Raw genomic sequence first — 25,893 nt, forward strand, 5'->3', positions numbered from 1 at the left:
GTCAAAGTGGAAGAAGAAATGCAACAATTAAGGCTATTCATCAGCTGAGGTTTTGGAACCCATTATCCATATTCTATTGAGGTGTAGTCTGTACTTCAAATTTTGGGGGACACTGTCAGTGAGGAACATGAAAGAACCTGCAATGAACCCTATGTTGGAAACATCTTTCTGTCAAGTCTACTATACTCCCCTGAAACATTTTTTTTTGCTGGGATAGATCATTCTACTCAAGGAAAGAGTTTAGTTTTGCCAGTAAAGTACCTGCACACAACACACATCTGCTAGAGGAAGTTATCACTGTGCCCTTATAAGGGCTACTGTCAGCAAAGATATTTAAGAACAGACAAGATCTGGCTCACCAAAACAACCTTCCTGCAGAACCATTTCTGAGTTCTTTCTGCAGTGCCTTTCTCTTTCCTTCTCCATGTTGCAAAAAAAACCCTCTAGATTCATAATTCAGATCCTTAAAAGATGTGAGAAAGGTTACATCAGCGCCTGAGTCAGTTTAAGTTTTGCACACAAAACTGTGAACAAACATTTTTCATGAATGAAGTAGCTAGAAAGAGCCAAAAGGTTTGGGTGTGTGTTCACTGCTGACAAATCCTTAATAAATTTCAGAAACTTTCTGTGGCTGATGTGATGTGAGAAATCCTCAGAGGACTTAGCATACAGCACCGTCTTCACATGCAGATAGCCAGAAGTATTCTGCAAAAGAACACTGTCCTCTTCTCGGGGTGCCAGATGGGTGAATCTTAAAACTGACAAACATGAGGTTGCAGAGCAACCAAAAAATTCTAATTATAAACCTACTTCACATCATCTAAGCCATATGCAGAGTAATTCAAAATAAGGAGAAACAGAGGAACGAATGGGTAGATGAAAGCAGAAAGTTCAGGCCTGCTTCTCTTCTTGACACCATATACAGACAAAAAGTAGCCTCCCGTAAGAACAAAGCCCCTTTGTAGCATGCTGATTTTCAGACTGTACATCTTACTTCATAGCTGCCGTGCTACCAGGATGACTGCTCCCTTTCCATCCAACCCATCCTTGCTGCTCTATACATGAGTCAGACTGCAGACCCATTCTTCCCCTAAATACGTGCTTAAGTCTTTCCATATTCAGGAAAGAAACTCAGATGAAATTCTGAGTAATGAAAAGCATGTGCTTACGTGTTTACCTGAATAAAGCTGCTCTGATGAATTTGTGCTAAAATGTCAAATGCATGTCAGGCAAAGTCAGGATCTTATGGAGCACTCCTGTTTGCAGAGCCTCTGCCATGAAGAGCACTGTGTCCCAAAGGGGGGAAAAGTTTTTCCTGGAGAGCAGCCCAGAACGAAAGGAGCCATCAGATCAAAGATAAGTCTTACCTCCCCCGCTACACCCCTCACTTCCCCAAACAGCAGATCCAGGCAGAGGAGGACTACAAAAAAGGAAAAAAATAGAATCGTTTTCCAGCAGAAAAATGAGATGTTCCCCCAACTCCCTTGATTTCTCCAAGCAATGCAGATAGGAGCTGGCTGTTGCTTGCCTGGAACATGCAACCATCTCATAGACCACAAGATGTGAAGTCATGGAGTTGCCAGTGTCATGTTATTTATTGGCATCTTCTGCCTCCAAGCCACTTCACAGCTTGGCAGTACGCAGAAGGGTGTTCAAACTGACCACAGCAGGCTGACCTTTCTGCTTCCACAGACAGAATGGTCTCCAGCCCCCATGATTCAAGAAACCATGGATACTTTTGTTTGTTGGCCATTATTCATTAGATTTGGGAGACCAAGCTGTTTAAACTCAAACTTCTCGGAGTGAAGAAAAAAATGTTGCACATTTTATATTATCTCTTGCAAATATGAAAGCTTGCTGCAATCTTCAAACACAATATTTATGAATTGGTCTTTCAGCCAAATCCATTTTTGCATAAGGATACACAGCTGCTGGTACCCAAAAGTATGATAGTTCCCAAATATATCTTTGCCATTTTTAAAATCATTCTAGAGGCTTGAAAATAATATTTTCTTTCATTGTAAGTGAAATCTCTAGTTCTGATGTTTCAAAGACAGTCTGAAATTAGCTGGGTTGTGTGTGTGTGTGTGTTTGTTTGTTTGTGCACAAGAATAATTGATTAAATCAGCACAAGCGTAACTGATTATACACTCTAACAAAACTACTGAAGAATTCAGCAGCAAAACTAGCAGTATCATGAAGAGCCATACACAATTTTTATGCTTATATATGGAATCCCCTCTTAATTATACAGTAGCAAATTTGAAATGTGTCATCACCTCACACCACTGGATATCATAGATTTTGAATGAATGTAACCTGCATTTTTCAACAGTTTTAAAGAAATTTTCTTAAGATGTCTCTTTAAACTTTTTCATTAAAGGAGAAAATTTGCATAGAGGAATATTTAAACACTCACAACTTACAAAGAATGCCAGCCCTCTTTCATTAACCAGAGCAATGACCCTCTAATAGGTTCACACTGAGGAAAAATATGGTGAGAAAAAATATGCAGAGAAATATGCCAAGTCTAATGCCAATTAGGACTTTGAAAATATATATATATATTATAAACTGGTCAAATGAAATGTGAAATTCAAACTTGAAAATTGAACTTATATCCTTTAGTCCTCTGAAAAATCATCTATTTTTAATGGAAATAGAAAAGCTATTTTTATCAAATTTCTCATTCAGTTGACAACAATAAATCTATTGTTCAGATGTGGTTGAAATGGGTCTTTGGAAAAGGAGGGTTTTAAGAAAATCAAACAGAAATTGCATCAAAGAAGAAATGCTTCTTTAACTGTCATTACTCTCTATATATAGCCTGCAGTTTTTGATTCATTTTAGGTTTGCCAGAATAACAGGCTATTGGGCACCGTGAAAAATTATTATTTTATCATTCCCATAAGAGAAAATGTGTTTAAGGGAGAATAAGTGAGTTTAGTGTTATGTCTTTTACTTTAAGAAGTATGTCTGCAGGGATCCAGATGCTGAGAAGCAGTAAGCTGATAACTTTAGCTTGAAATGCTACACTACACATTAAGAAGCCGTACACCTACTATTTATTTCACAAGCATGAATTAGGTCTTCTGAAAAAAGAATACAACTTTCAGTCAGACTTGCAAGAAAATAACAATACCCAGCACTCTGTAAATGCTTTCCATCTGGAAAATGCAAACAATTAAGAGGTAGTGGGGTGGGGGGAGGGACCTGAGCTGCTGTATGGGACACCAATGGAGCCAGGACATCCAGGGAGGGCTCCAAAGCCATCAGGTGTTGCACAGCTGGAAGAAAAGTGACAAGGTGCTGCCTGATGTATCCTAACCACACAGGTGGATCAGTGCCCAAAAAAAACCCTTACTGTGGCTCCTCTTCCTGTCAATGGCATATTAAACATCCCAGAGCCCCCTCCTTCATGACCCACTCTGACACCTGGTTATGATTGGCACCCAGAATTGTTCATACCCTACAATACTCTGTAAAGCTGCCCTAGTTTACAGATCCAAGAAGTGATGCACAGAAAGCATTATGTATGTGGTCTAAGCTCATAACATTGCACAGTAGAAGAATTATGAATAAAACCCATTTCTCTGGAGATTTCCAGTTTTGTCACCCTCAACAAAACCCCTTTTACACAGACTTCAAAATCCGTGAGTATTTTTTCTGACTGCAATACTATGCCAAATATTTATTTTATCAGTCCAAAACTCAATTTACTGCTGAAACTCTGCATTGATAATTCAGAGGAAATTCTAAGATTCTACCCAGAAGAAGACAAAGGATTACTGAGATGAATATTGTGCAAATAAATCTCTGCCTGGATCACCAATCTTACAAACTGCTGCTTTGCCCTAAGGCAAGTATCATAAAATAAGCACCTGTGCATAGAAGGGGTCTAAACAAGCTAAATAAAATTCCTGGAAATGTGTATGATGTATATCAGCTTTTTACAGTGCTGTAGTCAGTGAAGGTGAGAATAACAGACTGAAAGAGAGTGCGAGACAGTAAGAGGAGAGAAGAAAGGAGGGGAGGGCAAGGTGGAAAGTACAAGATCCTAATACCTAAGAGAAGTAAAAAGACAAAAGATCCTAGTAAAATATTCCAAAACAAAAATATAAAAGGAGATGGAAGAGTTAGAATACAAGGTGAGATAAAAAATTAAAATCAAATAATAAAAAAATCAAATCCAGAAAGTTTAGAACTTTCAGAAACTTGAGTCAGTAGTTCTCTGTCAGCCAAACTTGATTTCAGTGGGAGCTTTGCCTTAATGAGGACAGCAGGACAAAATGCAGCTTCAGTTCTTACACTTCAATAACAGCAAGATATAGCAAGATACTCTGTTGTTGAAAAAGATGATGCATTTTTGAATAAATATGGATGTTAGAAGCCAGGCAGTATAAATGTAATTGCTACAACGAGCTGAGTTACATCAGTGTGCACCAGCTGACAATAAGGTCCTTTGTGCTGGAAAGAAAGAAAAAAAGATGAAAAAAATGACTGGTGCCACTCTACAAACAATCAAATTAAAGGCCCACAATTATTCCAGCAAAGCTTCCATCGACTTCAGTGACAGCCCAGAAACAAAGAAGATTCTTCAGTCCTTCTTATAAAAAAATACAAATACAGGAATGACTATGAGTGACCTATTTATTTTTCATCAGTTTTGCTCTTGCTGAAATTGTGGGAAATGCACCCAGCTGCTTTACAGAACTATTGTTTGATCAGGCTGTTTATATGAAACTATCCTTCCCAAATATTGTATTACTATATGGAAAAGAAAGCATATAAAAAGATTAGAGAATAAAATATTCTTCTCATCTTCATAGACTAAGATAAAGCAAATTATAACTATTCATTGTTTATCTGATGAACAGGATGCAGATTTTGCCAAAGTAAATAGTGGCCTTAATGGTCCATGTAGAAATCATATAGCTGTCTTCCCCTTTATAAACTAAAGGAACCCTCACTGGAAGTGCAACTGGAATGTGGGTATGTGTTAAGCAAAACCTCCAATTTAAAACCTTCTCCTGTTTCATATGTCATGACCAGGAACAGACAAAATACCACAAGTAAAATCCATAGAATTATCAATAAGAACACCGAGGCAGATATTTTGTATGACAATTAGAAATAACAGAGAAATATTCTATTGCTAGCTGATCATGTTGCACACACTATTTATTACTAACTAGATTTTGCAAGCATACTGTTCCTATGCATAACATGGTAAATATGTCAATTCTCCCATGAAGTATTAATGAGAGGTGTCCCACCCAAACTATTAAGTCCAGGACATGTTCAAAGTCAGATTTATTCAGCCGCTGACTCAATCAGATAACCAGGAATGCTCAGGTTTTGCACGGTTACATCCACCTGTTGATTTAGAGATTACAGGTGGAAGCTGCCTTATTAAAATTTTTCTCCAGCTCAAAAATTTGACACACCTAACAAAGGGAATCAAGAGAAAAACAGTCTGGTCTGCTTATAAATGATAAAAGGATAATAAATAGTCAAACTCAATTATTACTGTTTGCAGGGCTAACATAATGCTTAAAGAAATTCATTGCCATTTGCAACCCTGTTAAAATTGATTACAATTTACTTGTGCTGGTTTTCTTCCCAACTGATTATATGATTGAATAGTACAGTCTGATTTTAAAGGAAAAAACCCCAAAGCTGCTTGAATAAAAAATTGTTTAGCCCTTGATAGAACAAACCATAGTGATCAACTTTAAGAATGGTTACCAAACTAGAAATGAGAGTGAAGGACAAGTACTTTCCTGTTCAAGGCTTTGTTTTTAATGTCTTTTTATTTTTAACTAGATTGAGTGCTGATTACAGAAAATTCAAGGCTACCCAGACATCAGGCTGCTCAATTGACCGGAAAGTTTGATGACTTCTCTTAAAAGTAAGGTCTGTGCATGAAATTATGTCAGTATCACTGGTTTCAGTGATAACTTCTGGGGGAAGAGAGGAAAAGGTTAATATTGCTTATTAAATAATGTTAAATGAGATCAAACAAGACGTGCAGGATTCAGGAGGGCTCTTGGAGCTCCGGTTGTTTCCCCAGGCTGCTTATGCAACCTTGTTTGTGCAGGCAGTGCAAGGGCCTGCCATTTTATTACATAAGGTAGCCCAAAAATATACAGCTAGGCAGTTGTGAGCTCCATTAAGTGCTGCACTGGAGTTTCTGTATCAGTTAGCCTCTGGAAATTTTAAGAAACGATCCGAAGGACTTAGGACATTGCTGAGTTTGGGATTGGTGCTTATTGTTTTAATAGCAACAGACCTCATCCAAAAGCCAGCAAAATACCATCAGTGTGAGCTGCCTTTTAATACATTCTGTTTTGACCATTCCTCAAGTGAACAGCAACACAGCCTTTGGTTTAGCACAGCTGCCGTAAATGCAATCCATGGCTTTAAAATCTGCCTTTCAGATGATTAAGCAAATTGTCTGATTTAGTAAAGAGCAGTCAACATATGATATTTCTGTCTTAACCAGTGCTTAAATGCAGTGGGGACATATGAAGAAATTTAATTCTCAGACCTCTCATTCTCAGTTCAGAATGTCAAAGCCTGGTCTTGTAGAGACAGATGAAACTCTAACTACAATACCACCCTGTCAGTGAAGATGACGGCCTTGTCCCAGATCCTCTCCCTGACACCGGGCAGTGGGGAAGACAGGGGAAGCCTGTGTCAGTGGGGCAGTCTCCCAGCAGGGACATCTTCAGCCAGGCATTGTATCTCATTATTCAATGCCTTCAGGTAGGATTGCTTCCCTGAATGAACTGCTTTCTGAACCTACTTGAACCCAAGAAGATAATCCTCACCACGACTGAACAGCTCCACAACATGACATCAGGGAGTATACTCAAGCAGCATACGCTGCTTTTTTGGGGTACAGTGCTGGACCATGCCTTGCCTCTTCTTTGGAGCATCTCATCTAGCTCCTCCCAACCAGTCCATTCCATGGCAGATGTGCTGTAATGGGGCCAGCCCTGAGCAGGGAAGGTACAAGCCACCAGTAGCATCTTAGCCTTGAGAAATGAGGGGGGCCAGATGCTGGCCCACTTTTTTTTGCAGACACCTGGAGACCACCTGTCTCAGCAGCCCCTTTCAGCCATGGCCAAACACAGGTGCTAAGGAGCAAGTACAAGAACAAGGCAAGCCAGTGGTGGTATTTCTCCAGGATACTCACCAAGCTTCCAAAACATGCAGCTCAAAACTTCCTATGCCAGAGGCAGTGGTTTTAAATTTAATAGCCCTTGATGGATTTCTCTTCCATGAACTCATCCAGTCACCTCATTAGCTGATGTAACCTCTCAGCATCCACATCCTGTGGTGAGGAGCTCAGCAGTCTGACCACACCATGCGAGCAGCTATCTCCTTTTGTTTCCATTCCTGCAACTGCCTGCTTCACCCAGTGCCCTCTGCTGCTGTGATCAGTCATTCCTGGTTTGCCTTCTCCATGCTTTGCTTAATTTTACACATTTGTTGCATTGCTACATCCCTCCAAAACTTCCCCCTTGTCATTATCCATCTCTGATGTGGGGGCATTAACAGCATAGGACACTGAAGATATGGCACACTACAGCTGCTACAGTGAACTGAGGATTCTTTTTTATTATTTTCCATCATTTTAGAAACAATGTTCTATTTCCCCTTAGTTTTTAACTCACATCTGCACATTGCGTTGATTTTTTTTTTTTCTGAGTTATCCATGGAAGATTTTGTCTAAACTTTGGAACCTTCAGTGACCTGTAGCAATTAATTTCTGTGATTATTGAAGCATTTTTTTCTATTTATTTTCAAACTGAAATACATTATTACATTTATATCACATGAACTCAAGGAAGAAAGAGTGATTGAAATGTCCCAGTAGATGACACTCTTGTCATGCCAGCACTTTTTGTACATTTTGAAATGAGAGGTTTCCTACCTGAACTTCCAAATTTCAGTTCTGATCTCAAACGTACATACACGTCTTCTAGATATTTTCCCCGTATCATCATTCCACTTGGCTAGAGATCCTCTGTTCTATGCAGATCCCTAAAAATGGTAGTAAAACAGCTGAAAAACAATTTCTGTCCTAATTAGGCCAGCAGACGCCCAGCTGTTTTACACAGACTTCTGCCCAAGCAGGAGAAGGTTAGATAACCTCAAATGGTTCCAGCCATTTACATGGTCATTTCTGGAGTATCTGGATGCACAAGGCATGCTACCTGCCACAAAGACACAGGAGAAAGAGATGGTATTGCCTCAAAATGCTTGCAGGTAAAGGGGAGGACAAGAACCAGCAGGTAGATGGAGTACTACCATACAGGTATTATAGTATGGCAATACTATTTCCTAGTAACAAAGGTCCAAGCTCACCAGTGACCTAAGTTTTGTGAGAGCTTTACTTCTTGGAAGTCACAGGTGAATTTTCAGACTGGAGCAGGATTAAAACTAGCACTGCATAAGACTATTCTTCCTAAACGTGGCAGGCAGCCTGCAATAAGCACTGATTTCTGCCATGGTCCTTGGATAAAGGAACAGAAGTGTCTTTACTGAAGTGTAATTAAAACCAGCGCTTCAGTTGGACTGAGCTGTGCCTCATGGTTTGCCATCAGGAGGAAGAAACACATGAAGAGAAGCATAAAAAACAGTACTTATCCCTCTATCCCCAAAATGTACGTTGAATTTATGTGAACAAGGCCAAGAAAGCCATTCCCCTAAATCCCTCAATCTAATCTGCCAACATCCCCAAGCCACCACAAGATAAATGCAAGGAGCAGAGAATGAACCACATCTGCAGATTCTCAGCTCCTTATTCAGAGCATGAGCCTACATGACCCACATCCCTTGTCATTCTCTTGCCTTTCCTGCCCTGAAGCTCTTGTATTTTTGAATTCAGCTGGCAATGTACTGTTCTACATACATATATACATATACATACATATATATATATATTTCTGTGTCCCATAGCATATCACAATAGCTTTAGTCCCTCCCAAAAAACAGCAATACCAAAAGCAGTACTGCATAAACAAATCCAGCACCAACTATACATTCTGCTTAAATGCTATTACATGGTGTTTCCTTTTCAAACTTCAGTAGTCAGACTCATAAAATCAGTCTATCAGATGATGCAGATTACCAACTGAATTAAATTAGCTAAAATATTTGCATGGCCTCAGCCTACCTTTTAACTTTTACCTAGTTTTATTAAGATCAAGGATCGACTGACAGTTAAGCCAAATCCAGGAAAATTATTTTTTTATACAGACAATCATCCCTCTACAAAATCTGCAATTCAAGTGCATCTGCCCTAAGAGCCTAGACACAAAACTATAAACACAAATGGAAGTTGCCTAAGTTAATCTAAGACAGAAAGAAAAGCAATTAAATGCACATAAAATGTATATTTGACTGGTTTTTTTTAACTGTATGACATTTGCCAATTCAGGGGAGAGTCAAAGAAGCAGAGGCAGGGTCTGAAACACCCAGCAGGCAGTGTGGGGAGGAAAATGAGAAGGATGAAAAAGCAGTAGTACCATGTCATGGTTATTGAAAGACTGGAAACCACTGCTTTTGCATGCTCACATCTCCTGTCCCTGTACATGGACAAGTGTCAACCTCTTTCTTCCCACCATTCCTTTTCTTGGCCTGGGTTTACCAGTCTATCTACAGTTCCCCACACCTTGCTCCCAAGATTTGTTATCTATGACTCTACAAATCCTTTGTCTCAATTCTCTGCTCCTCAATTTCTCCAAGTGTCCATCACCCATACTTCTTCTCACAAGTGGGTCAAGTTCTAGTCCCACAATTTCTTGTCACTGTGAAAGTGAATTGAACTATTTCCTCCTTCATCCTTCCATGGCATCACCAGGCACATTCTGCCACCGAGGACACAGTTGAGAAAGTCTTCAATTCTTCTTCCTGTGCTCATTGTAGAAGCAACACCTTGGAAGAATAATGGGGGAAAGTCCACTCAGCTCATCAGCCACCCACTGGAGCGCTCTCATCCTTCCCAGCAAGAGGAGCAGTTGCTCAGCTCCTAACAGTGCTGGGATGTTCAGCGTGCTTTGTGCTGAGAGCATCTTCAGTGAGTGCAATGGTCAAGCCCTCAACAATTTCTCTCCCAAGAGCACACGCCCTGAGTATTGTGATAAAATTATACTGGAGAGAAATTCTGGAAGATTCGCAGAGGCTCAACATAAGGCACACCCCCATCACAAGACTGACCCCAAGCCAAATATCTTTTTCCTGCCCCAAAACACGATGCCACAAGAATTCAAGTCTCAAAGAAAGTGTTTATTAGCATAGGAAAAAAAATTCAGATTCCCAGATAGATCAAGGTCTCCTAATGCAGGATGTATACCAAAACCATCTTCATCAAATATGTGGTCAAAGAACAAGTTTTCTTCTTACCATGTTCTCAGAAATAACTGGGCCATTTAATCTGGAACTTCCCAAAGACAGTCTGTCTTCAGCAGACTCTCAACCTGGAAAATATCAGCCTAGGCTTAAGCTTAGCAAATGCATATGCACCTGACAGTGGAGCTTTGTACTAGAAAGCACTAGCTAATTTTAACTGTAGACAACATTGCTGCCTATGATAAAAAAAAAAACCCACAAACTCCTTCAAGAGTTCTCGCATGCTTCAGGGTAGAGATTTGGGCAAAAAAATCATAATTCTGCAAAGTATATTCTACAGATTCAACCCTGCAAACATGCAGGAAGGCACCTTTATTTGTGAGGGAAAATTAGTTTAGGCAAGCCCACTGTCTCCAGGCTTTGGTGCAGGGCACAGAAATGCTGCCAGCTTGGGGAAATCACCTTTGATGTCACATACCTAGTTCTACAAAACCTTCATTTTCAGTGCAATCCTGTACAGTTTGGCAATCATATTCTCCAAATACTCCTGACCATCTCTGCAGAGAAACCCTGTGTCCATATTCATCTACTGAAATGTATGCAGGATTGGGCCCCCCACCAGCTGACAGCTCCCAGAATCAGATGTGGATCAGTGGATGAGCTGGCTACGTCTCGACACTGTGAACTCTAATTATGTAGTACCACCAAACAAAGTAAACCCACAGTTTAGAGCATCAACATCTCACACTGGGGTAAATGAGATAATTTTCCACTTCAAGAGGCAACCACTTGTTGAACTGAATGCTCAGGTTGGCTGTGCCCATCCGAGAGATCCTTACAGCCCTTCTGGAGGTTTAGTGCCATGAAAAAATCCAAGTTCCTCTGCTGGCTGTAACGCTTATAACCGCTAATTATTTCTGAGTCACTTGAGTGAAAGTGAGCTGCCATCCTGTAGACAGCTCAGGAGCACGCAGCAAAGTTTCTGGATGAGCGTGCTTATTAATTGACAAATCAGGCTAGTGACCATAGAGGAAAACACCACGGCACAACTCCGTGTGAATCCGGTGCTGCCGTTCGGCCGTGGATTTAAGGTTTACCCCTTTCCACACACGGAAGCCAACACGCGGGAGTTCTGCGCAAGGCTGCTGCAGCAGCAGGGCTCTCCCAGCACACGACACAACCTCTGCTCCCCCAGGAGCTTTCGCCCATTCAAAACCCCCCCTGGTCCTACTGGAAGTTTTCCTTGAGCAAACACCGCCCGGTCGCATCGCAGACCCTGTTCCAGTCTAGCCTATATTAACCCCAAAGTCAGGAAAGTCCAACCACACCAAAACGAGATGGGGAGGGAGGACTGCTTAGGGGGCAACTTATTTTTTCCAAACGGAGGGGCCCGGCCGGCCGCCGCCAGCCCGGCCGGGACAGCCACGCCGCACATAACCGGTGTCCCCACGGAAACTTTCCCGCGGCAGAGACGGTGCCACCCCGCACCACCGGGCGCGTCCGCCACCCCCGCGGAGCGTGGGGCACGGCGGAGCTGACCCCGCAGGGGCCAGGCGTGCCCGAGCATCCCGCGTGGGTGCCCCGGGCGGGCGCCCCCCGGGCGGGTGTCGCGGGTGTCGCGGGTGGGCGCCCCACGGGACGGAGGCAGGGTCGGGGCCGCACGGCCGCGCGTTACCTGGGGTGCCGGTGCTGCGGGAGCGCGGCGGGGAAGCCCCAGCCGCCGCCGCCGCCGCCGCCGCTGCTGCTGCTGTCCGCGGTGGCCACCTGGGCGCGGGAACCGCCGCCGGTGCCGGTGCCGCCGAGCTGGATGCCGCCGCTTTTCCGGTGCCTCCCGGTGCCGTTGCGGCAGCGGCCGCCGCTGCTCCAGCCGCGCAGGAGGCCGGCCTCGGGAGCCGGCAAACTCTTCCTCGCCAACGAGGAGCCGGGTACGCTGCCCGCCTCCTGCCTGCCGCCGGTGCCGGTGCCGGTGCCCTGTCTCATGGTGCGCGGGGCCGCCGCATGCCGCGCTGCCGCCGCCCCGGGCGCCGCGGGACCCACGCGCGCCGGGGCCAGGGGCTCCGCCGGCACCGGGAGGCCGCCGGGAGCCCGGGCTGCTGCGGGGGGGTGCGGAGGCCAGGGGCCGGGGGGGCTGCTGGCTGGGGCTCCCGCTGGGGCATTAAGTTGGACGCGCGGCCTGGAGAGGCAGGGCGGGCGCGGGGGCTGCGGGGCCGATAGTTCTCCGCGAAGTTGGAGCCCGGCGGGCGAGGCGGGGGCATCCTCTCCGCCGGCCCTTCATCGCCGCCCGCCGCCGCCGCCTCCCCTCGCCTGCCCCCGCCGCCGGGCCACCGCCCCGCGCCCTCAGCCGGCGGCGCTGCGGGGGCGCGCCCCGCGCCCCGCGCCCATGGGCGCAGCCGCGGCGCCGGCGGCAGAGGATCTTCGGCTTCCTCCGCCGCTCGTCGCCTTCTCCGGCAGGGAGCGGGGGAAGCCGGGGGGGGCGGGGGGGGGGCGTGTGTGAGGGTCGGGGTGAGCTCAAATGCGAGGCTGTTGCTCAAAATGGGCCAGGGAGGGGGAAAGGGACCCCGGCGCTAGGCGCCCCCCTACCCGCGGTGGGCGCCGGCAGGGCCGGGCTGGGGCGGTGGGCAGAGAGAGGGCTGCGGAGGAGCTCTCCCGCCCCGGCTCCCGTGCACAAGTGCAGGGAATGTTCCACTGACCTACATATTTTTCCAAACATACGTGACCTTTTTTTTTCTCTCTCTCTCTCTCGTTCTGTGGGAGGAGACAGGCGAGGATCCAAGAAAAGGAGAAGCTGGAAAGAGAACGAAAGGGGAAGCAGGGGAAAAAAAAAAAAACCTCAACCAAAATTCCAGCCCCGCATCAAGGATGGTTTCACACCGCCGCCGCGAGCGAACCTCGGCGTGCCCACGTTTACATACGCCTGTAGCGATGTCCCCGCTCTGCACCGGCGGCCGTCCCGGTACCCTGACCCCGGGAGCCCCCGCCGCTGCAGCCGGGCCCGCAGGGCAGGGCAGACTGTGCCCGCTGCTCGGCCACGGCTCCCGGGGCGATCCGGCACTGTGCCGTCCGCTCCTCTACGCCCTCCCCGTTCAGCCCTCGCCTCGGGGGGATCCCGCGCCCTCTCCGTGCCCGCTGTCCCAGCGGTGGGGCGGCAGCCGGGCCGGAGCGGGGCACGGCACCGCGCTGCCCCGGGGCAGGCTCACGGCCTCGCCGGGCACAGGCAGGAGCTCCCGATCTGGTTATGCAACGGCGCACAGGCAATTGGAGCAAAACCTTGACAGAGAGCGCTTTTTTTTTTTTTTTTTTTTTTTTTTTTCTTGTTTCAAAGTAGGTCATTCTTTTTATTCCCTATTTTGCGCTTTTTTTTTTTTTCTTTCCCTCCCCCCCCCCCCCCCCAATACTCGTCCTGCAAAGTGGCCGGTGAGAGAAGGCGGTGTGCCCGAGCCTCGACGGGCATTCCTGCCGCCGGCTCCAGAGTTGCCCTTCTTTCCCAAGGAAGGCAGCAGTGGCCGGGGAGCGAGGGCACGGCTCGGCCCGAGCCCGCCGCTCCCCCGCCGCCCCCGGCCGCGCTCCCCGCCCGGGAGCCGCGTCCCCGGGCCCCGCCGGCTATTGCCCCCTGCCCGCTGGAGCCCTCGCACCGCCTGTGCACCCGGGGCTTGTTGGTACTGCTGGCACACACCTCTTCCACCGGCAGAAGTGGTTTCTCCCCGAGATACAGTATTTGCTTTCAGGAGAGTTGTATTTTTTTCTGTTTAGAAGGGGGTTTTGTTGGGGAGGAAAAGCCCCCGTATCGAGGTGCAAGCTCTGTCCCTATAAAAAGGCCTGACAGCACAGCCATGCTTCTTCCAAGCAGAGTTTGTGTGCTGGGCCAGGCGCTGTTTCCCCATGTCCCCCGATGCCTCCTTTTGTAAAGACACGTTAATCCTCGCGAAATACCCAGCAGCAGAGAACACTGCCCACTCCGGGTGTGCGTGTGTGGGTGCAGCATATGGGCTGATGGTTGCCCCAGCTACCTGGCTCCTGCGAGGAGCTACGCTGCTTCTCCCACGACCCCCACCACCTAGCTCACCCAGTTACCCTGCTGTGGTGTCCGCCTCCTGCCATACACCTTATCCAGCCAGTTACTTGATCCAGTTCAATCCCCAATGCAAATGTAAATAACTACAAAGGATGGAAAAATGTTGTGATCCTTTGCTGAGGACTTTTACACCATCCTTTATACAACAGGCATGACTAATGTTGAAAGAGTAAAGTTGTTTACTTTTAACCAAGATTAAATACAAAACTTCAAAAAGCTCCTCCCTTCCTTTGGATGAAACCCAGCATTTTTTCCCATTTGGAAATTGTCAAACAGTGGTTAAACAATCCTTTGGCAAACACATAGTGCCTGAGGGAATAAAGCATCAGATACATGGGGAGTGGAATAAAAGACATTTCTGTTCCTAAGGTACTTTACTTGTGTTGCACAGTGAAGTATAACATAAAATCTTCAAGCCTTGTAAGGTTAGAGAAAAGGAACTTCCCATGATTATATACACTACATGATTTGATATTCCAATCCTTTTGGAAACCTTCTAAAATCCTTTCCCCAAACCAACCCTGTACTTTCAGAAGCTGGGAAACCAAGTACCTTAAGGAAAACACCAGGTTAAGAAATGCAATCAGAGAGACAAAGGGGCACATGTACAAAATTATATCTCTGCCATGCTGTGTTTTAACATTTTCTCTGTGAATTTCTAAGGACACCATTGCACAAGTGAACAAGCGAGACTGGTTGAGGTTTATTTCTTAATTCATTCCCTAGGTTACCAGAGTAAACTTTAATTAGGGCAACAAAGAGTAGAGTGGCTGAGGGTGAGGCAGGCTTTTCCCAGCTCATACCTGAATCCCATTGTGAAATACCAGCCATTCAAAACACACAGCCTTTTTTTCTCTGTCCAGTGACACAAGGAAAATAACCAAATGCTGTCAATACCACGTTTGGATTGGAAATTAACCAAAGGGTTATGCTAGATGCTACATGTAAGAGCTTTAGGCAAGGAGCCCAGTGTTCAATTTTAAAGAATGAAATCTTTTAATAATAATGAAATATTTGTAAGCAACTTTTCAGACACCAGGAGCCTGTGATCCAAAGACACAATCCCTTTTGTTTCAACTAGAATAAGCTGGCCAACCTTCACAGCCCAGAAACGAGGCAACAGGGTTTTCCACAGGCCATGAACCACAGGCTAGGTGTCTCCCAGGGTGGAGGGCCAAGGGGAAGAGCCTGAGCGAACAGCGGCACCCCGGGGCCCCTGCTGCTCCATTGTGGCAAGACCATGGGAGGGATTTGGGGTTGGGTGTGAGTTCATCCCAGACACACTGTGTTTAACTCTGCTGGTTTCCTTTCTCTTGCTACCAGGAGTTAAATTTATGAGGTGCTGCCGCTGCAAGGCATAACCTTTGGCACAGGGGCTACCTTGGACATCCCTTAGCTTCAGAGACAGAGGCTGGTTGCCACAATCTGGAAGCAGAGATCTCCCAAGTACCTAAAGGGGGCCTACAGGAGAGCAGTAGAATCACTTTTTGTAAGATCACATAGTTATAGGACATGGGATAAAGGCTTTACAACGAAAGAGAAAAGGTTTGGATTTTTTTTTACTGTGAGTGTGGTGAGGCACTAAAATGTTTCCCAGAGAAGTTGTTGATACCCCATCCTCACAGTGTTCAAGGCCAGGTAGGATGGACCTTTGAGCAACTTTGTCTAATGGATGATGTCCCTGCCCATGGCAGGATGATCTTTAAGGTACTTTCAAACCCAAAAGGTTCTGTGATGATTCTCTGATTATCTGTGCTATATAAAGGCTTTTAATTTTCAGCAGACACCAGTAGATGTTGTGGGGAGATAGGATGCCATTTGCAGCCCTTAAATTAAATGTGAAGCCTACATTTGGACAGGTGTTTGTGTAGAGGTAAATAGGGTTCTGCCAAACAATCATTCTCTAATCAACATAAATGGCAACAGTGGTGCAAAAGTCAGACATGACACTGTAGGGGAAAGGATCATGATGGAAAAAAAATAAAGGACCCACAAAGACCTGACCAATTCCAATGAACATGAAACTGTTCTCTTTAATTTTCAAGAAAGTAAGGAGATGGACAAAAATTCATTTGATTCATATTAATTAAGGGGCACAACAGACTTGGGGTCACTTTTCCCACCTTCCACATTGAAAGTGAGAGCAATAGGAACCAATAAATGGCAAATAAATCAAATGTCTCGTGTTAGTCAGAGGAGTCGCACCAGCTGTGTCTGCTGGGAGTCCTGTGCTTCTTTCCAGACAGGCTGGCTGGGGGAGGCAAGCATGGGAGCAAGAGGACAGATGTGAGGAGCTCCTTCTTTGGGTAATGTACTTCTGTAACCAATTTTGTTAGAAATTTCTGCAGGGAGGAATAGTCTTCTGGGGATCAGCATTATTTTTCATTCTGTGGCTTGCAGCTTCCTGAGGGAGGGAGAGGTACTGCATACTTAACAACCAGCAGCAGAGTCTTCGAAGCAGGGAAAAGCAGAGAGATGCCACAGTGAATTGGACTTCAGATGCATCCTACTGGAGCTGCCCCAAGCACTGAAGTAGGATGCTTGATGGGTTTTCAGGATCTGTTCCCTTAGAAAACCAAACTCCCTGTTTTTCTGCATGTTTACTACAAGAGAAGAGACAATTTGCTGATTTGAACTTATTTCTGTCAGATCTGGTTTGAAAAAAAATTCCTTTGCCAGTGTTTTCATGGAAGAAATAAGCCAGGTGTACAAACTACCTGAGGGTTTGACTTTCTCAGTTTATTCAAAAAAGGGGTTGTGAGTTTCCTTTAAGTGGTTAAAGCAAAGGGTGGGGAGGAAGAAGGTGTGGGTTGAAAAATTAGTTACTAAACATTGAATAGACTTGTTGTCTGGAAGGGCTGAAATTGCTGCTGGCTGCCCAGAAAGCCCTAAAGCTTGCTGGAAATCTTGTGGCTGAGCATTTGCATCTTTCCTGGGAGGAACTTTCAGACAGCATGAGCTGTACATGTGCACTCGATTGCCATAAAGCATACTGCATGTGTGTGTGTGAGCCTGATGAGCCAAAACTCAAGGCTGTGGAAATAATTCCTTTTCGTGTGGGAAAGAGATGATCCACTTACCCTCTGGCTGGCTGTGGTTTTGTGCCAGTGCACCTCTTGGCCCCTACAAGACCTTTGGTTCACTTACAGCAGAAGGGGAATACATCTCATGGGAATACATCCAGTTTCAGTGTGATTGTGCTGGTTAATAGGAATAAGAAACTATGACATGTTCATGCCTGGGTAAAAGGCTCTGGTCTCAAATCAGGCTGATGGAGTTTGTTCAAATTTGAGAGTTGTTCAAGGAAAGGAAGCTCAAACTCGAACCCAGGAGTAAGTGATCCGTTATTTTTGCTCTGAAAGTCCCAGTGAAATGGAAGATAATAGGGGTTGTAGTGCTACAACTGAATTAAGAACAGCTGGGAGAAGTCAGAATGCAAACGTAGCATCTTTGTCTTTACCTTGACTGAGAATAAAAGACTATTGCTATTAGTTATTATGTCTTACATCTTACATTACTACTGCACTGTGTTAGTACTTTTTTTTGGCAGGCACATGTTCCTGTGGACCTGTATAAGTATTTTAATTCCTGGCCTGTTTTACAGAGACCTTCTACCTCATGCAGTTTTGGTCACATATTTGGAGTTACACTACTCACCACCTTACATTCACTCTTTCAAATTCTTCTCAGCTTGCTTTGATTCTGTGCGACACTCTACTCTTGCACCTACCTTAAGCTCATGATGTTATTGCTTGTCACAAGACATGCTACTAGAAATATGGATCATTTAAATGTGAAAGTTTAGTAAGCAACAAAAGAAATATAAAGAAATATTCAATCTCAGGGGTATATAATCTGTCCACACATATTCAGCTCTGTCATCTATGATTCTCAGAGCAGTAAACAACTATCAATATCAAGACAGTGTGGAAGTCTGAATTTATCTGCTGTTATCAGATTAATCTCTTCATTGTGCCTTTCAATCTTTTTTAAACTACTGCAGTCCATAGGCACTAGATCTCAATGAGGCTCTTGGCGTGTTCTTCTGTGTGCTCATCCTTATTCAAACAGATACTAAATTCCTGGTAACAATTTTTAAAAAACTCTCCTAAATTAAACCATACATTTAAAAATAATTTACTTTGCTGTTTCAAACTCTTAGTTCTAGCAGAGTCATACAGTAAAAAAAAAATAAAAAATCAGAAAACTTTTTCCTTTAAGCTAGGTTATTTCCTTTCTCTGTTGTCAAAGAAAATGGGCAAGTTCATGGACTGCTCTTCCTTTTTGTACGTGTCAGCTCCTCACTCTCATATTGATGCAAATGTTGTTCTTAGTTCATTGCGACTGCCCTAGGGGAGTGTCAAAATACAAACAAAACAATTTCAGTAATGCAAAACCAGGTGAGGTGTTCCCTTGATTTTGTAAAGTCAGAGATGGGGCTGTAAGAACTTGAAGGGTGCATTTGGCCTCCACCTCTAGGGCAGGCAGTGCACAGAAGCAGCTGCAAGAAGAGGCTGTGGTATTCCCCTTCCACACAGGATTGCAGGAGGGAAGGAAGCAGAGGAAGAGAAAGTGTTAAAAAGGTAAATATTGACTCAAAGAAAGGAGACATAAAGGAGAATGTGGGAGAACTGTAAATGAGCCAGAGAGGATGGAGAAAATTTCTTCAGCAACTGTAATTAGGTTAGATTTCAGAAGTAATTGCAGTGTTCCGGCATCAGCAGATTCTGTAGGCAATGTTTGCCCTCAGCTCTGTTTGCTGAGAAGGCGGTGAGTTGTTTCAGCCTGCAGGGCCTGATCCTGGTGTGGTGGCACCGACTGCACATAGACACGAGCCCAGTGAGGCAGCCAGTGTCCTCCCTCTCCATGCCACTGGGAGCAGCCAGAAGGTTTGCAGGGAATGGAAGTGGTGAGTGCAGAGATGAAAACGCTGTGGCATGTGTGGATGCAAACACACAGCCTAAGTGAATGAATATGTATTTAATTGAGCTGCCGATGCAAAATTGTGTTAGGAATTTAATGCTGGATAAATGATGTTTCAATTGTCAACATTATCTGGCTGATGCTGCCACCTCTGCAGAGGTCATGGTGAGGCTGGGCTTGTGCTACCTCCTCACTATAGGTTGGAACAGTAAGTGGGATGCAGGAACTGCATTGCCCTCTTGTTCCTTTAAGATACACTTCTCCTGTGTAAAACAAGATTATACAGGCTTTCTGCAGGGAGAATAGATTTCACCTTTAAGTCTTCTGCAGACATTTTACATTAGCAGCTCATGCACCATCAGAAAATCAGTTACCATTGGTATTACATGCAGATGAACAGTGCAGAGTAACGGAGAATTCATTTTACACAATGCTTTTAATAAAATGCTAAATAGAGCAAAATATTTTCCAAAGGGCTATTTATAGGATCTGTGTAGGAAGTATGTCTCCAAGGGGAAGTTTGCACCTTTGTGATTTGGATGAGGAGTGAGTCTCAGCATTCTTAATGCTAACATTGGTCAAGAACATATTTCTGCCAGGTTGGATTGTAGATGAGAGCAGTCCATCATCTATAATGCAATGGCTGCCACTTCATGTGGAGAAACACTTTTTTTTTAAAAACAAGAGTTTCACATGCTGTATTGTTGTAGTGCCAGTTGTTGCAAGGCTCTAAAATAACCGAATTACTGGGTCATTCTTGACGCTCTTATCATCTTTTCCTGTTCTTGATGCCAGCACAGTTTGCTGATTAGATTTGCTGCATGTATTTTAGTAAATCATTTACTTCAGCACTTTGTTACAAGCAGACATACCTGCAATAGCAGTCCTACTCCTACCTGAGTTTGGGTAGGTATATGGGGCAAAGAAAGGGATTTAGGTGGTTTTATCAGGAAGTAATTATTAAAATAAGAACAGAAATGGAGGGTCAGACCAAAGTATGCTGCCTCTAACTGTGGCCAGAAAGAGAAGTCTGAGGAAACGAGCAAGAATAGCATAGGCACTCACTTCCCTGGAGTGATTTCTCAGCTGTCAATAGTTTATGCTCGGGAGCTTCCCATACGCCCATGTAACCACCATAAGCAACATCTTCCTGCAGAGAACCCCACAGCTTAACTATACATTTTATGAAGAGCCATCTGGTTTTGCTCAATTTGAACCTGCTGGTGTTATTTGGTTATTGGGTACCTTTTTGTTCTTGGGTTGGAAGAGAAGGAGAGCAATCAGTCTTTCTTTACCCTCTTTATGTTCTTTGTGGTTTTATAGACATATGTCATATTCCCTCTCAGTCATCACTTTTCCTAGTATGGAAATTGCTCAGTGTTTTTTGATCATCCCTGTGATGATCTGAACTTCTCTGAAAGTTTTCCATTGTATTTCCTTTAAGGTGAGGATCAGGACTGCGTATAGTGTTCAACAGGCAATCCACGTGCACACACACTAAATCTGTGCAGGTGCATGATGGTGTTCTTGCTTTTCCTTCACTAATATTTGCTAGCACAGGGTTATGGCTCTTGTGTCTTTAAAACGTTCTGAGATGCATAGTACAGTTCAGTTACACGAGCACCAGAACACTTCTTTCCGCTTAACTTTTATTTTTTTAAATAGCACATCTGAATCAAAAATAATAGAAATTTGTCTTAATTTATCTACATATTTCACTCTATTGAAAGAAAAGAATGGCTAGAATATTGCTAAAGAGAAAATGTATTCTTATTCATTGTAACTTCCAAGATTTCTGAAGGGGCTATATTTAAGTATGTATGCAAAAAACAGCCGTGCTGGGAGGGGAAGGGGGATCAATCACAGAAAGCTTGAACAGCAAAAGGAAATGTTTCAAAATGTTCTAAACTTGTGAAAATAAAAGTATGACAGGACAGAATAGAATAATAAAAAGAAATCCTTTGACAATTTCCTTGCAATAGAATGTACTCCCTTCTTTTAAATGTTTTTGTTAGAGCTAAAACTGATGAAACCATGAGAACAACTAAAATAGATGAATCCTTCTGCCAGTTGCTATTACAATCTATTACTTGCAGGAAGGAAGCCTGTTTGTTTAAAAATATCCTCCCTGCCCTTAAAGATGCAGTGAGATGTTTGCATTAATTGAAATCAGTTTTAAGTATCATAATTACCGAGTTCCTTTTTCATTTCACAAACCTTGCTAGGTGTATTAAGTCTCACAAATTTAATCTAATCTGTGCTGCTACTACTAAGTGAGACTGATACAGCATTATAGAAAACTAGCAGTGATGACCTAAGTTTCAGTCCGACATCTCCTACTTCCAGGGTAACCGATATCTATTTCCCACTTGGTTCCACCCCCCAAATTCCCCAGCTGATGCCCACCCTCAGGTTTTCCACCATTTCCTCCAGCAGCACTGTCCTGTACTCCCTGCCACCCTGGGATTAGTCTGACTACCTCAAGCCAAGTGACATGGAGCGCAAATATTGAACTCATGCCTTCAAATGCCTTTCCAAAGTTGTGCCTAAGTATCTCCAGCTGGTTTATGAGAGTGAGTGAAATGGCCTGAAAGCTTCATTTCAATTAAAATAAGCTCTGCTCCAGGTCTTCTTGCAATAATCAGCAGTGGCATTCAGCTTTCAAAAGCTGATGTTAATGCTTTACTGGCATGAGTGTGCTGGCCTGTTTGCTACTTCTGAGAAGCACAAAAAGCTCTGGTCTGCATCACACAAACAGAACTTCATATTTTCAAAACCTTTGATCTGAAAATTCACTACCCTTACCACTTCAGCTTGGCTTATATACTTGGAACTCTTCCACGGAGATACAGACATTTCTTTGGGGCATGATGAGCTTTTGACTTTTGCCTTTCTTTGATTATTTTTTTTTAGATAGAGAGCAAAGATCTTTTCTGCGAGCATGCCTGCCCCAGGCAGCCACTATTCACAGTGGAAGCTGAGTAACATTTTGCTATTCAAACAGAAATCTGAGTGTGTTGTATTGCAACAATATGAGGCCAACATGGCAAGATGGCACGGAGCCATTCATTCCTGCCTGGTAAAGAAGGAGGCTTTTGGAAAAGCAGGTGGAGAGAAGGGTGTTGGAAGTATATTAGCAAGGCATGAAGCAAGGGTGAATAGGCTATTGAAGAACATGAGAGGTGTTGAGAAAAGGAGACATCAAGAAGACAGGATGAGATGCACAGGAGTCTGGAGGGAGGTGTGGACCAAGACTTGCAGGGTTTGGTGTGACCTGGTGATGCAAACACTTTACTGAGGCCCTGGATATTTCAGCATAAGTCTGAAGTTCAGTGAGCTGCTTTATTGCCACTGGAAGTCATTTCACCTACCCACATCTCAGATTCCCCCCTTCCCCATATCTTCCTGCTCAACAGATAAGCAAAAAAGAATTGTCAAGAGAGGGGGAAAAGAAAGATAAATTATGCTGTAGCTGAATGTTGAGGACATGGGACCTGAGTCAAAAGATGACATGATTCTATGTGGTTTAGGGCAAAGGGACGAAACAACTTTAGCTCCCTTCAGAAGATCAGGCATTGTTGTGTTCTAAGCTCCAAATGCAGAGACATGATCCTGGGGATGAGGTACAGAAGTGCAGCACTCAGCCAGCATGACAAAACCGTCACCAGGTAGAGATAAATGTAGCACAGTCAAATTACATAAACTCCTCTCCCTTGGTCTTTATCTGCTAAAGAAGGATGGGAAATTGAGAAACCCCTCCTGTTTGATGGGGCATAGCACAATCAGCTAAACTGATCCTTTAATAATACTCAGGGAGAAACATATGCTAGTGCTGCTTTGTGTTCATTTTTTGCTTTATGTCTGCTTTTTAAGACAGATATGTCTTCATAGACGTACTCGAGTTGTTTTCAGTTCTCATGTGTGTGATGCTACGCCTTATCTTGCTATGGTGGATCAGTTTGTTTATACAAGCTTGGCACAGCGAGGTCTGCAGTCTGAGCCTTGGATCCCAAGCACATTCTCCATTGAAATGGTACCATACACTAGCACTCCAGGCCTGGGTGCTGCAGCCATGCCCTCTCAGAGCCAGATGTGAATGCCAGGACTCAGAAGTTAATCAACGTTAGACTTTCAGACAATAACACCAATACATCTGGAAATTGCAAGCTGTTCATGTAAGCATAGCCATAGTGCATCTCTTTTCAGACAGGCAGTATCCAGGATTTAAAAAAATCTCCTAAAGTCAGAAGAAAAGCTTATGTGCTCAGGAACTCACTTGGTTGTCAACAGCTAGTCAGGCTTCCTGATGCCGAAGCACAGGAACCTCTTTGTACCAAGAAGGGAGCTCCCAGCTGACGTCATGAAGGAAATACAGCAAACTGTATGCATCTGAAAGCACTGAGCTTTCCTGAAGGAATTGTTCCTTTCACAGAAGGAAGAGCTATGGTCTGGTGTAGGGGAAATCTGAGGCTTCTAAAAATACCAAATCCATCCAGCATAGACTAATTATTTCTAACACTATAGACTTTAGTTGAAATTATGAATTACTTCAGCTCCCTTTTCAAAGAATCCGAATTGCGTCTACCTGTCTACCTAAGCTTCTGCAATATCCACTGGAGATCTAAAGAGTACAGCCAATGGAGCCAGATTAGTTCAGCTAAGCAAGTGATGGAGTTTACCTTCTAACAATATGAATTTTCTCTCTCGACTCTATTCCCTGTTGACTGAACTTCCATTGACTCTATGTAGCTCACACAGAGATAGCTGTATTGCATTCAACTAAATTTAAGCACCCCTATCAGCAGCTCAATACCCCCCTATAAGGCTTATTATATATAAGACTCATCTGGGAAGGTGAGTGGCCTTCTGTTCTGCATGCATTACCTCAGTGTTGAACTTCTCATGTTGTCAAGAACATTGAAGTGACAGGTCTGAAAACAGAATAAATTGCTTCAGAGTATGTTTTATATAGATGAAATTAATTTGAAATTTCATATTCCTGAGAACTAAAATTAAATTTCTGAAAGAACACCTGAATGCACCACCCAAAGAATATGATCCTGAAATTGTAGCCATTAAAATAACAGGGCTGATTGCCACCAAAACTTACCAGAGAAGCTGAACTAGAACTAGACCAAAGTTATGGTCCATTCAACCTCACATACAGTTTTCAATGCAGACAGTCAGGAGACAGTGCAAAAGAGAGTGCAAAATCCTTCCCTTTCTGTGCCATCACAACTTCAGCAATCAACAACCACTTGGGTATTTTGTATGCTAAAGAATGCATCCAGACAACTTTACGTAGCACCTCCTTGGGCTCTCTTCTCCATGAAGTAATTCAAACCCTTTTGGAATCTGTTCCTGTCTTGGAACCTCTCAACGTGCACTTCTTCAGGATAAGAAAATCAGGACCTACTACTGTGGCACTAAGCTCCATAATTTAAATATGTTCTGTGCAAAATCTTTGCATTCCCTCAATTTTCTTCTGATGTGTTTCTCAGAGGTGCTGCCTTATTCTAGCATCAGGTGAAATAGTGAACTGCCTTTCCCCACACACCTTCTCACAGATTTTATAGGTGTCTATTGTAGTCTCTCTCTGCCAGAACAAATGTTGTTTATAGTAGCTGCAAATGTTTGAAAATACACCAGTTTGTATGATAATCAATTCTAGGAGCCCAAGCAAGAAAGACTGTAGAAAGACACTCCTAATAAATATAAAATACCTAAAGGGGAAAAAAAAAATCACTTTCAGAGATTCAGTACTGGATTTTGTCCCAATAAAATCCTTTGTTTTGGTCAGACATTTTTAGTTGTTGAGTTGTTGATTCCTGTGAAAGATGGAGGTTGACTGGAGTCTCTTTCTCCACTTGTTTTAGTTCTTGCATGAGATCCAGGGTATGAAATCCTTACCTGTTCACAAAACTCCCTCAAAGCTGAACACATTACTAGTGGTATCTTTTGCTTGCACTTCTAGGGAATGAAGAAATGAGAAATACTTGTCAATGCATATTGCAAAACACTAGTTTAGCTAAATCTTGGATATAATTCACAGTAACTTAAAACCTTAACAAGTTTTAGTCAACAGAGGATATTATGTTTAATAGCAAATTTTAATACAGCCATAATAAAATGCCAAACCCTAATCATCATTAACTTGCAGCTCTAGACAGAAGGTGTACATGTCTTGGTTCATATGCTGAAGAAGGTCTACTTTTGTTAGGTCATTTTGGTAGATAAATGTGCTTTTCAGCGATAAGGAGAAGATAAATTATTTCCATTGTTTTATTATTCACACATTACTTAATGCAAACTGGGAAAACTAACTAGACAAATTTCAGTTGGATTTTACAGTAAATACTTTCAATGCATTTAATAGATCTACTGAGCAGTACTTACAAGAGATAATTTCAGCAGTTAACAGGAATATAGACTGAAAAATTGAGTGCATATTACTGAGAGAAAGATTGGAAACTGATAGATGAGCATGAGAAATTAGTACCAATAACTACAACATAAATTACAGACAACTCAATCTC

At 43.6% G+C, this 25,893-nt stretch overlaps 1 protein-coding gene across 4 annotated transcripts in view; it reads right to left on the reverse strand.

Moving 5' to 3' along the window:
* The window catches only part of NPAS2 (neuronal PAS domain protein 2), a 103,879-nt gene extending 91,522 nt beyond the window's left edge, over positions 1 to 12,357 (reverse strand). For all 4 annotated transcript variants that reach the window (XM_086880439.1, XM_086880436.1, XM_086880438.1 and 1 more), the window contains exon 1: positions 12,038 to 12,357. In XM_086880439.1, the coding sequence (XP_086736565.1) occupies positions 12,038 to 12,342 (305 nt within the window). In that variant the 5' untranslated portion in view covers positions 12,343 to 12,357. The remainder of the gene's footprint in view (positions 1 to 12,037) is intronic.
* Positions 12,358 to 25,893: the final 13,536 nt, after the last annotated feature.

Source organism: Cyanistes caeruleus, chromosome 3, assembly GCF_971803275.1.
Source record: "Cyanistes caeruleus chromosome 3, bCyaCae1.hap1.1, whole genome shotgun sequence".
In the NCBI taxonomy this organism is placed as follows: domain Eukaryota; kingdom Metazoa; phylum Chordata; class Aves; order Passeriformes; family Paridae; genus Cyanistes; species Cyanistes caeruleus.